Here is a 13,685-nt window from a genome sequence, read left to right as displayed (position 1 = left end):
CATTTTGGAATTACTTCTATGGCAAGCTCTGATCCTGCCCCTTTTTAGCAAAGTGACACACATGGATGTCCCCCCTAAACAGTATTTCTGGGAGACCCTACCAAAACACATTTTTGATTTGGGGAGACACAGGTGCTCTGCATTGCAGCTGTGAAAACATCTGCTTTATTACCACTGTTTTTAGAATGAATCCTGTTTGCCTTTCCCATTCTCCTATTTTATTTTTTTAGAACTAGCTTTTACACAATGTTTACCAACAAAGTTTTTGGGCAGTGAGTCATGTCCAGGTGTGTTGTTCCTGGAATAACCGAGCCTTTCTGAGAAACTATGTAATGTTACGTGGTTTACTAAGAACACTATTTGTAAATATGTAGTTATTTATGTCCTAAAAAATAAATGACAACATGTTTTTAAAATTACAAGCAGGCCAAGGAGGCAGATGGTGAAATATACATGGCAACACATTATTGCAGACAATCACCCACCCCCCCCCCCAACCCCAATATATATTTACTTACTTTTACGCAGAATTTTAAGTATTTTCTTCATCTGATGTGGCTCCCTCAATTTTAAGTCTGACCAGCGTTTCCTCAGCTGTTCCTTGGACCTGGTGATCCCAAACATCCTCTGCATTCTCCTCGCCACCTTGTCCATAATATGTGCCTTTCGGCGGTTAGGGGTCTTGTATGGCCCTAATTCACCATCATAGTCCTTCTTTCGCATGATGTAAACTAACTCCACCATTTCCTGGAACCGCATATTAGTGGCTTTATATCTTCTTTGCCTTGATCGGGACGTCCCTGCCTCTGTCCCTTCACTTGTGGCATGAGAGCATCGTGCCCGCTCGTGTGACATCGCCATCTTTCCTTTCCCACAGAGATTATGGGCGGGGAAAAGATGAATTGTTACGCCATGGGCGGAGAAGAGGGCGGCGTTTAATACATACGCGGAGTGTATAGAATGCAAACAACGTGTTTACGTAGGTTACGCGGAGAATCTTCGAGCGCATCCAGAACATACACAGTTAACGCCATATTTCCTAAACTCATTGATTAGGGGCCTAGCAAAGGTGACGAGGGCGGGGTTTAATAAATACGCGGAGTGTTTAAAAGGTGCACGCCGTGATTACGCATCTTACGCGGTAATTAGGCGAGCGTGAGAAACGAGGAGCGAGAGACAGGAAGGTAAGGAAATTAAAAATGGGATCAGCAGAGGCCTGGAAAATGTAGACACATGGGATGGGGGTTTGGGCTGTTGGTTGCACCCTTTTTAAGCTATTCTGTCTATGGGGTACCACAATGTTATTTTGGTATCCAAATGCTTTTGGACAACTCACAAAATAGAGATGTGAACAATGCTGTACCTCATTGACAAGTTTTTGAATGGTGTATTCAGATCAGGCAAAGTATTGTTCAAGTGTTGGTTGTACAGAGGTCATTAGGAAGTGTCTTTTATCTCATCCATTGTCAGGGGCATGAGATTTACACATGAAAGAGTGCCTAGATGAATACTGTCATTTGTAAGCATTGTTTATTTTTCTATATTAAAAATATTTACTGCAATGTTAACAATGGCTCTGCATCTAGCAAATCAATGTTTGGTACAACCAATGCGGCCGAGCTGACAATCATTTTTACAACAAGAGAGACTGTGTTTGTAATTAGATATAGGTAATAAATTTGAAGACACATATTATATCAAGGTCAACGCTGATCCTTTTGAAAATTTATTTTTCTTTGGTTTATGTTTTGCGAATCTAGACTCAAAAAGAAATATCATTTTTCTAAAAGGGAAATGGACCTCCTACAAACAAAGGAAGCTATAGAGGCCTTACTCCAAAAATATCAGGACACGCCCATCCTGTGGAATTCCAAGCACTCTTTATATTGTAATAAAGATGTACGAGCGGCAGCACTAGAAGAGCTAGCAAACTATATGCAAACATGGGTGCCAGGATGCACTGCCAACATGGTGAAGGATAAACTTGCCAACCTCAGAAGCACATACAGGAGAGCATACAAAGCTAATAAAAGCAAAAAATCGGGAGCAGCAGCAACACAAGCAAAGGAACCCAAACTGTGGTATTACAAACAGATGGCTTTTTTGCGGGACGAAATGGAAGGCAGGAAAACGATGTCGAGTCTTTCTTCCAACCTTTCCTCCATGCTACCTTCCAGCGGACATTCCCCAGATGACCACAGCCCTGCAGAGTCGGAGGAAGAGGGCCTGGCTGACAGAGATGCAGATCTGCCACCCTTCGATGAGGAGGTATAGTAGTTTCCTCTATATTTCTGGCGTAAATAATTCTTGGTGGATTAATGATTTGATATTGTAAAAGAAAAGCCAAGCTGGGAAAAAGCAAAAATAAAGGTGTACAGACAAATAGGTGTCAGGGATGACAACTGCAGGGGTCAGAAGTAGAGTGTATTCAAGTAATAATGAACAGAAAATACTAAACGAAAAACATGAAAATGAGTGTGGTTTTATTTAGCGAAATTGTAAAAAATGTCATTTTTGTCCCACACAGGAAGAAGAGATCAGCCAGGAGGTGGCAGATCCTCAGGTGTCTGTCAGCCAGGAGGAGGCCGGGGTCAGTGGCAGCCAGGAGGAGGCCGGGGTCAGTGGCAGCCAGGAGGAGGCCGGGGTCAGTGGCAGCCAGGAGGAGGCTGGGCCCAGTGGCCTGCAGCAGGTCCCCCGGCCAGGAGAACCACCACCAGCCAGTCTTCTCCCCCCCAGGTGAGGCCATCAGGCCGAAGGAGGCAGTTGAGGCCTGTGGAGGAGGCAAGCCTCCGCATGATACAGGAGGCAAGCGCCATCATGAGGGCCCCCCTCAACCCCACAGAGGCCTTCAGTGCCTCCTTGGCACATGATTTGAATGAAGGGGAGGAGGACCAGAGAAGACTGGCAAAGGCCCTGATGAACCAGGTCCTTTGGTGGATGCAGAAGGGCCTGCTGACCCCAGAGACTGGGCTATGTGACCCGGCCCGGCTTGCGGAACACCATCCTCCTGCTGCCACATCGACCCCACCTGCAAGAGCCCGTGTAAGATCCGCTGGAAGGCTGCCTGGAGGGAAGGTTGGAAAGAGGAGGAAACGTTGATTTTCTGCCTTCCATTTCCTTCCACATAAAGGACATATTGTTTGGACTACCACAGTTTGGGTTCCTTTGTTTCTGTGCTGCTGCTTCATATTTTTGTGTTTGGCTCCTGAGGCTTGGAAGTTTCTCCTTCACCATGTTGGAAATGCCAGTTTGCATATAGTTTGCTATCGATTCTAGTGCTGCCGTTCTGTTTAATTTTTGGGATGACATTTGCCAAAATAAAAGGCTTTTTGCTTTCATTTGAAAACATGTCTATTGTTTGTTATACTGTGGGGATTATTAGGCAGCAAACCTTTAATAAATATACAATGTGTCATTTACAAAGGACACACTCCTTGGGGGGGGGGGACATTTGGTGTGCCAATATGGTTCAATATTCTCAAATGAAACACAAAAAAAAATAAATAAAAAATAAACCAAAAAAACATGTAAAAAAAAAAAATAAAAAATAAACCAAAAAAAACATGTAAAAAAAAAAAAAAAAAATGGTGACATAACTAGAAACAACATAAAAAATTAAAAAGATGCACATTCCTTTACAAAAATGACTACAATAAATTATGGAGGACCACCAACCAAAACACACGTCTGGCATAGAAAACATTATTAAAAGATTACATCACAAGCAAGAAATTGACATTTCAGTATGGGACAACTCTATTGAAATTGCATCAGCAAGAGAACGGGGTTATTATAGCAAGAGAAGAATTAATAAAACGAGGCAAGAAACTGTGGTTTAGTGCGCCTTTTTAAGACATTGTTCTCTTGCTAGAATAAAAGGTTTCTAATGACGAATGTGCCATATCCCAAACAAACGCGAGTTTTACCTGAACGAGCGCTCCCATCTCCTCATTTGGACTGAGCATGCGCAGGGTTTTTGTACGCTGCTTTTGTGTACAGACGACCGAACATGTCTGACGGACACGATTCCAGCAGACTGTTTTAAAGCAAGACCAGGAAACAGTTGTTCGTTGGGAAACGGTCTGGCCGACGAATGTTTGCTGAAATCCTGTCCGTTACTGCCTACACACGAACGAACATGTCCGCTGAAACTGGTCCGCGGACCAGTTTCAGCAGACATGTTTGGTCGTGAGTATGGGGCCTAAAACGACAGGGCAAAAGTAGACTTATACATTTTATGGTAGACAACTGAGTGATGTCTAGAGAGGAGATTGAGCATGAGTTCACAGAGGATCTGGATCCATTTAGGAGAATACAGTTAAACTCTTTCCTTCGAGCAATTTCTATGCGAGCGATAGAAATATCGACACCATCTAAGTTTGAGAAGCTATGCCTAAAGGGGGAACCAGTGAGATACTCACTATCAATGTTGTATGCCATGGTGACCGAATTGAAAGCCCCACAAGAATTGGGGTTTATTCAGGCCTGGGAAAGGGACCTGGGGATCACATTCTCGGAGGCGCAGAGAAATAAGATATTCAGGTATACACACAAGGCCTCATTAGCAACCAGATATCAAGAAGGGGGCTATAAGATTCTAGATGGTATAGAACTCCAGCAGTAATGAATCGAATATATCCACAGGTGTCTAATCTTTGCTGGCGATGTCAAGGAGCTGTGGGCACTTTGATGCACCTCTTTTGGGAATGCCAGGGAGTAAAAGACTTTTGGAAAATGGTCTCAGAAACAGTGAAATAAATTCCGGATATGTCTCTTGGAGAGAATCCGGCTTTCTTTTTGTTGTCCGATATACCTCTCTCGACAGAAAAATATAAAAAATCACTGGTGAGACATTTGCTTACAACAGCAAAAGCATGCATTCCAGCACTCTGGAAAAGCTCTGTCTCCCCAACTAGAACACAATGGATGGCTAAAATATCAGAAATTCAACAAATGGAAAGTCTTACCATGAGAATGAGGGAACAGGAGGATAAGCATAGACAAATCTGGGCCCCCTATGTCATATATAGGGAACGGGGGGTGAGGGGGAGACTTTGGGGGCTATTTCTTGCCCTAGCTAACGATAATATAACAAAGATATGGTACTATAGTAGAGCACTAAAAAATAAGGTTTTATTTTATGATAAATGAAGAGACAGAGTAAAGAGAATTTAAGTATTTCCTTGTTCCGGTAAAGAGTAATCAATATAAATGTACGGAAGACCTCAAGAGCAAAATAACTAGAACTGATGTATAAGATGTATTGTATAAAAAAATAGTTATTATTATCTTTGTGAAAGAAAAAATGAAAATAAAGAATTTATAAAAAAAAAGAAAAAGAAAAGGGAGGAAAAACTCAGAGTGCAGCAAGTTAAAAAAAAAAAAAAAAAAAAAGCTGTTGCACTCACATGAGACCACAATCACAGAAACCAAGATGGCACCCTTATTGATGTATGGTTTTAATTCAATTAAAGTGCATTTGAAAACCTTCTCCAAATATTGTTTGGTATTTATCATAGTGTTATAAGGAATTGCTCCTTAAATCTTGTAAATTTTTCTGAATCCATCTATATATATAAAACTCAACGTGTGTGTATGTATGTATGTATGTATGTATGTATGTATGTATGTATGTATGTTCCAGCATCACGTCCAAACGGCTAAAGATATTAACATGAAACTTGGCACACATGTTACTTATATGTCAGCAACAAACATAGGATAGGTGGTTTAACCCTTACCCACCCCCATTTGCCATGGTCGGGGGTTGTTCTTTAAAGCCCCATTCAACTCTATGGGAAATACATGTTACTTCATAACTTCCAAACGGCTGTAGATATTTCGATAACACTTGGTCACATGTTACTTATATGTCCACTTAAACTATAGGATAGTTAATTTATCCCTTAACTACCCCCATTTGTGAGGGTCGGGGTTTTTGTTTAAAGTCCCATGCAAATCAATGGGAAATGTATGTTCCCACATAACTTCTGTACGCCTGGAGATATTTCAATAATACCTGGTACACATATTACTTATATGCCAAATAAAAATATATGACAGTTAAATTAACCCTTACCTACACCCTTATATAAAAGATGGGTATATTTTTATTACTATGATTTTCCTCCCCAAAAGGTTAAAGGAGTTCTCTGACCTAAAAGTTTTAACCCCCGCTGTGCCCGGGCTGTAAAAAAATAGAAAATAAACTGTCACTTACCTGCCTACGATCCCCCGTTGTTCCGCTATCGCCGTCCCGTTCTCCGGTCCCGGGCCCCTTCCGCTTCCTGTGTGTCGGTGACTCATAGTGCGCTCAGCCTATCAGCGGCCGCAGCAATGTCCCGTCGCGGCCACTTATAGGCTGAGCGCACTATGAGTCACCGACACACAGGAAGCGGAAGAGACCGGGACCGGAGAACGGGACGGCGATATCGGAACAACGGGGGATCGTAGGCAGGTAAGTGACAGTTTATTTTCTATTTTTTTACAGCCCGGGCACAGCGGGGTTTAAAACTTTTAGGTCAGAGAACTCCTTTAAGATTGAAAGACCGGGCAACGCCGGGTATTCAGCTAGTTTAATCTATAAAGAAAACTATTTTGTGGCACACCCTAGTGTAGAATGCTAGGCAAATAGTTTTTTCGCTCCTTTGTAGTCAGGGGAACAGTGATTGTTCTCATCTGTTCAGGGCTTCACAGGCTGAGAGTTTGACTGCTTCTGAAAGAAGTTTCCGAAATATAGGGCTGGGACAGGCAAATGACCAGCCTGAATATTTATCATGCCCTTGCCAATCCTTGGAGTGGAGTGCCCAGGAGGTGCCTGGGGAAGTGCTAAATAATCTGGAGCCCTGGAGACCTGCTGCCCCCTGAGGCAGCCTATGGACTTTATCGCAGTTCTGAGGTCTTAGTAGTGGCAAGGATGAGAATTGGAATCTACCTTTCAGAAGCTGGCTATGGGACATGGTGGGGACATGTGAGCACTGACCTTGTAAGTTGTGATTTCCTGGTGACAGCTTTCAGGATGTAAGTGCCAGATGTAGGTTTGGACTTGTATGTTCTTGTGCTGTCTTTGTTCCAATTTGGGACATGCTCTCTATTACATTACATTGCATTTTTATTGGTGGATTAAATTGTATTTTATTTTTTATTTATTTTTGTTTCTTCTTTATAGGCACTTCATCCAAAATGTCTTTTTTGCAACAATTCCTTCTTCAGGCTAAGTCTCTAGAAGGTGGACCTGAACCAGTGGCTGTAAGTTGACTGCAAATTCTAATGAATGTCTGTTATCTCGCTGTCTTTAAAATGGGTATCGAAGAGATACAAACTATAGACATTTCTTCCTGCTGTCTATTAACTTTTTTTTCTCCAAGTATACTAACTACAATACAGTTTTAGTAGCTGGCTCTTTTCCAAATGCATTTTTAGTAGTCTATTTTACTTGTAGGCTATTGCCCAAAGATGAGGAGAGGCATCTGAACTTTTTTTTTTTTCAATTTGCTTGTTTGGCAAACAATGGCCACAAATACATGATTCCTGTAGGGGGGTTGTAGGTGTAGCACTACCCCTGTATAAGCTGCTGGTTTAGATTTTGGGTTTTGCACGTTACCTTCAAGTTCATTGTCCAGGGGAGGAAGTCTGTAGAAATTTTGCAATGTCCACACAAGATGTCAAACCTTCAACAGTAAGCTTTATTTTTGTTGCATAAAACTTGTGAAGGAAGTAGAGAGAATAGAGAGAAGGGGAAGGTTCAGGTACAGTACAGAATGCACAATAGTATTCAAAGTTCTAATATTCGCCACTCACTCCTGAGTAGGTATTGCTCATCCGGATAGACCCCTCTCACATGGCATGGACAGCATGGAAACAGTCTCTGCCACAGACTGTCTGAGAACACAGAGTGGATGGCCAGGAATCCTCTGCCAGAGGATTTAAAGTCCCGAACTTCCTGCCTTACAGCCAAAGAGCCTTTAAGCCAATCCAGCGGACTGTAAGTTGTTGTAGGTTACAGTGCATCCTTCAATAAGTTACCAGGCCTCTCCCAAAGTACCAGCCTTCCGCTCAGTCCTTTCCGGGACAGGTCCTCCCCTGGCTTCCTTCATTGAGTGGCTTCTTCCCACAGGACAGACAGCACAGGATCACCTTCAAAGCGTAGGCCCCAACCAAGATACTTGGGCCTACTAGAGAGGAACACAGCCTCAGACCAACGTGGTCCCGAGACTCAAATCAAGCACACCCACCTCGCGCCAGGAGGGCCACGAGGCGAAGGAACCCCCGAAAAATGGCGTCTGCCCCTTAAGTATCCCCTCCCAGCATGCACAGCGGGGTCACCACTCCCACTGTACCGCTGCCGAGGAGGGACACTCAATACACCATGGTACACCTGCGTTCCAACATGGGCCTAAAGTGGTAACGCCACCCACAGACAACATAGCAAAATACTCCCAGGCAGTACCACAGCCAAAACAGAGGCAAATTTGCATATAAGTTCAACAGGTCTGGGCCCAACTATTGGCCCAGACATACCCTAAATTTGAAATAGCATCTCCATCTTTGGGAGCAGGGCGCTACATAGGGGTCTCATAGGGAAGCTGCAAAATGTAGATGTGCATCTAAACTTGCCACACTCCTGAAGAGCCATCTGCGTTCGGATTTCTTGTCAGAGGTGGTGTGGAGGCGATTGTGATGCCACCTCCCCCACCTGTCGTAACCCCATTTTTGTGGACAAGTTCATCATTGCACTATGAATTGAAGCGTTGCGGGTGGCTTTGTATGCTGATAGGATTTTGACTTTTAAGTAGAGGCCAGTGAAGGGATTGGAAGAGAGGGGTGGTTGGTAACAGTTTCAGGGGACAGTCCCCTGGTTGAGGACACTGTCCCCGGACCAAGTCTGTCCCTGGTTTTGTCCCCAGATTGGATTTAATAGGGGGCAGGGGCAATTTCGAAGACAATCAGTGCAGAATTAAAATAAAAAAAAATAGAATTACACCCCCTGCTCCGCCGTGCCTACTAGCATAGGGGAGGTTGTATTTTTCCCATTATCTGTGCCCCTTTATGATGATCATGTGCTGGTCGGACAGAGGGAATATTTCTTCAGTTTCGGGCACATGCCCATTCAGCTTCGTTCGCATGCTCTTCTGCCTTGGCTCAAATCCTGGCCAGCCACCTGCCTATCTCCTTGCCTTCCCTGGCGGAGTGATCTTCTTCTGCTCCCCATCCAGTAGTAGCCGGGGCCCGGAGAGTGAGACTTGAGAGACTGTGAGGCAGGCCGCGACGGGCAGAGAGTCGCTGATTGTTGCCATTACTAGTAAAGAAAAAATATGTCCCCGGATTTCATTTTAAAAATCTGGTCACCTTACTTTACAGTCACTGTGCATTTCACTATTAAAAGCCTAATGTAAATCTTGTAGATAGCTGACTGTAATAAGAATACTGGGCTAGATTCAGCATTGATTTACGCTGGCGTAAATTCAAAGCTGCGCCGGCGTATCTTCTTTCTGTATTCAGAAAGCAAGATACGCCGACATTAGCCTAAGATCCGACTGGCGTAAGTCTCTTACACCGTCGTATCTTAGGGTGAATATTTACGCTTCCGTCGTTTTCGGCGTAGAATATGCAAATGACCTGGATACGCCGATTCACAAATCTACGTATGCCCGGCACTATTTTTTTACGTCGTTTACGTTAGGCTTTTTCGACGTAAGGTTGATCCTGCTATTATGAGGCGTACGCAATGTTAAGTATGGACGTCGTTCCCGCGTCGAATTTTGATTTTTTTACGTTGTTTGCGTAAGTCGTTCACGAATAGGGCTGGACGTAATTTACATTCACGTCGAAACCAATGACGTCCTTGCGGCGTACTTTGGAGCAATGCACACTCGGAAATTCCACGGACGGCGCATGCGCCGTTCGGGAAAAACGTCAATCACGTCGGGTCACCAACCATTTACATAAAACACACCCCCCTCATACTCATTTGAATTAGGCGCGCTTACGCCGGCCCCATTTACGCTACGCCGCCGCAACTTACGGAGCAAGTGCTTTGTGAATACTGCACTTGCCCGTGTAAGTTGCGGCGGCGTAGCCTAAATAACATACAAACTTACGGCGGGCTACTTGAATCTAGCCCACTGTCTATTAAAAATTCTTAAGACCTGTTACCTAGGGAAATCAAAACAAATGGCAATAATCCAAAGCAAGTCTGGTCCTACTGAACCTTTTGTACCTTAATCTAAAGGTATTCTAGTATATTGTCAATACACACAGGATAGAAGGGCTGCCCGTTAACCTTTTATGCAGGGTTCTTGAACTAAATTCTGATACTTGAGATGCCGAAACACCACAAGACAGAACTGAGGTGTGTAATCTCTAAAAAGTGCAGGGATGCAGTATTTTTCTATTTTTATTTTTGTATTTAATTTTACTGGAAAAGGGGAGCTTATTTGTATCTGCTTGTTAGTGTTCTGTAAGCACTGAATGTACAATTTTTTACTTATTAACTAGTTGCCGCCCAGCCGCGGCAGTTATACGGCGGCAGGTCGGCTCCCCTGCGGGAGATCACGTAGCTATACGTGACGCGCACGCCCCCCCGCCGTTCCCGAAGATCAGATTTGCTCAGGAACTGATCAATCTCCAGGCCCAGGGCCAATGAAATCTGGCCTAAACCTGGTGATCACTCCTGGCCAATGGTTGTCTTCCCATGTCTCTAAGGCCCCATACACACGATAGAATCCATCCGCTGAAAAATGCTAGCGAATGGGTTTCAGCGGATAGATCCTATGGTGTGTACACTCCAGCGGATCTGTTTCCGCGGATATTTATCCCCTGGGATGGATTTCCAGCGGATAAATATTTGATGACATGCTATCAAATCTATCCGCTGGAATCCATCCCAACGGATGGATCCGCTGGTCTGTACAGACTCACCGGATCCATCCGTCCGAAGGGATCCCCCGCATGCGTCGTAATGATTCAACGCATGCGTGGAATTCCTTATATGACAGCGTCGCGCACGTTGCCGCGTCATAATCGCTGCGACGGCGCGACACGTCATCGGCAGAGGATTTCGGCGCGGATTTCGATTCGATGGTGAGTACACTCCATCGCATGGAAATCCGCGCAAATCCTCGAGAGGATTTATCCGTGGAAACGGTCCGCTGGACCGTATCCGCGGATAAATCCTCTCGTGTGTATGGGGCCTAAGTGTAAACATTGACAGGGGAAGTGATGAAGTGATGTTCTCTCCCTCGTGTCTGTCTTTTAGTTCCAGACCGAGAGGAGAGAACATCTAAAAGTAAGTTGCACAACACTACACTGACACCAGGTCACGTAGGCACACAATTCACCCCCCCGATAACCCCCCAATTAACCCCTTCACTGCCTGTCACTGTGTCACCCAGTACAGCAATCAGATTTTTTTTTACCGCTGTACTAGTGTCATTAGTGACTAAAATAAGTGTTAGTGTAATTAGTCTTGGCCCCTAATAGGTCTAGGAACCTCCCCTAATAAAGGTTTAACCCCTTGGTTACCCCCTGTCACCAGTGATTACAGTATAAGTGTCACGGGTGATGCAGTTTAGCTAGTTTATTTTTTATAGTGTCAAGGCACCCGCCATATTTTTCCTAATAAAGTTTTAACCCCCTGATCGCCCGGCGGGTGATAAAAGTTTGGTTTTAGCGCCAGATAGGGTTTGCGTCGCCCCAGGCAGCGTCATATTAGTGCCAGTAGCATTAACACTCACGCACGCACCATACGCTTCCCTTAGTGGTATAGTATCTGAACGGATCGATACCTGATCTGATCAGATCTATACTAGCGTCCCCTGCAGTTTAGGGTTCCCAAAAACGCATTGTTATCTGGATCAGCCCAGATACCTGCTAGCACCTGCGTTTAGCCCCTTCACCCAGTCCAGCCCACCCAAGTGCAGTATCGATCGATCGATCACTGTCACAAAACACAAAAACACATAACTGCAGCGTATGCAGAGTCAGGCCTGATCTCTGTGATCGCTAACAGTTTTTTGGTAGCATTTGACTCAGTCGCTGACAGGTCAGGTGCTTTTTTACCTGTGAATCTTACTACTGTACCCCTAAATTTAGAGCCCAAAATGGCAAATCGAAGGTACAGTAGTGAAGAGGTCTACACGTTTCTGAGCCTGACAGATAGTGAGGAGGAGGTCACGCATCTGTCAAATTCTAGCTCAGAATACGATCCTGTAGATGACAGTGGGTCCCAGACAGATAGCTATGACGACGGAGTTGTGGTCCCTGCTAAGGTCAGGCGTACCAGACCCCGATCTTCTGCTGTCGCTGAGGTGCAAGAACCGCAGGGCTCTCGTATGGAGCAGAGAAGTACTAGCGCCGCTATTCCTTCTGGTGAACTGGCAAGCACCAGCGGCCTAGTATATCCTGGTCGTACATCCAGCACTGCAGTATCACGTGGTGACGTGGCGAGTCCCATAAGTGCAGTTCAAGCTGACGAGGTGGCAAGCACAAGTAGTGTCCCGCTGCCACCAAGAAGAAGAAGACAAAGACAGGCCCGTTGTGCCCAAAGTGCCCTTCCTGCTGCATTCGCCAATCCTGATTGGGTACCCACGACTTCTGCAGCACCCATACTTCCCCCATTCACTGGCCAACCCGGAATTCAGGTGGAAACAGTTGATTTTACGTCACTTGATTTTTATTCGCTGTTTTTCACCGAAGATCTCTATAGATCTATTGTGGACCAAAGCAATTTGTATGCTGGTCAATACATCGCCGCTAATCCCCAGCTGTCCCTTGCCAGAGATTGGAAACCAATTACGGTTTCCGAATTTAAGATCTTTCTGGGCCTATCCCTCCTCATGGGCATTACTAAAAAGAGTGAGCTGCGGTTATATTGGTCCACTCACCCAATTCACTATATGCCCATTTTCTCTGTCTCCATGACCAGGACACGATACAAGCAGATCTTGCGGTTCATGCATTCCAGTGACAATGAACTCTGTCGTCCTCGGGGAGACCCTGGATACGATCGGCTCTACAAAATTCGGCCCCTCGTAAACCCCTTCAATGAATGTTTTGCAGCCTTGTATAATCCCCATCAAGTTGTCTGCGTTGATGAGTCCCTGATTACGTTTTCTGGCCGCTTGTCTTTCAAGCAGTACCTTCCCAGCAAGCGTGCCAGATACGGGGTCAAGATGTATAAGCTCTGTGACAGGGCAACAGGCTATACATCTAGTTTTATGGTTTACGAGGGAAAAGATAGCCACGTAGAGCTGGAGAACTGCCCAGATTACATAGGGAGCGCTGGTAAGATAGTGTATGAATTGGTGTCACCCTTATTCGGAAAGGGGTACCACTTGTACGTGGACAATTATTACACAAGCGTGCCACTTTTTAGTTACCTTTTTGATTATGGAATTGGCGCATGTGGCACCGTGCGACCTAATCGCCGGGGCTTCCCCCAACGGCTTGTAGAATCCCATCTTAGTCGGGGGGAGAGAGCCTGCTTACAGTGTAATAATTTGTTAGCAGTGAAGTGGAGGGATTCACGAAATGTTTTCGTTCTGTCCTCGCTTCACACAGACACGGCAGTCCAAATTCCTACGGCGACTGGTTTTGTGGAGAAACCCCTCTGTATCCACGAGTACAACCTTAACATGGGAGGGGTGGACCTCAATGACCAGTTGTTGGCGCCGTACCTAATTGCC

At 44.9% G+C, this 13,685-nt stretch overlaps 1 protein-coding gene across 3 annotated transcripts in view; it reads left to right on the top strand.

The window, feature by feature from the left end:
• Nucleotides 1–13,685, top strand: part of LOC120943174 (annexin A1-like) — a 111,535-nt gene that overhangs the window by 35,852 nt on the left and 61,998 nt on the right. For all 3 annotated transcript variants that reach the window (XM_040356338.1, XM_040356320.1, XM_040356328.1), the window contains exon 2: nucleotides 7,169–7,248. In XM_040356338.1, the coding sequence (XP_040212272.1) occupies nucleotides 7,183–7,248 (66 nt within the window). In that variant the 5' untranslated portion in view covers nucleotides 7,169–7,182. The remainder of the gene's footprint in view (nucleotides 1–7,168; nucleotides 7,249–13,685) is intronic.

Source organism: Rana temporaria, chromosome 1 (assembly GCF_905171775.1).
Source record: "Rana temporaria chromosome 1, aRanTem1.1, whole genome shotgun sequence".
NCBI lineage: Eukaryota > Metazoa > Chordata > Amphibia > Anura > Ranidae > Rana > Rana temporaria.
This window is presented reverse-complemented; position numbering and strand designations above follow the sequence as displayed.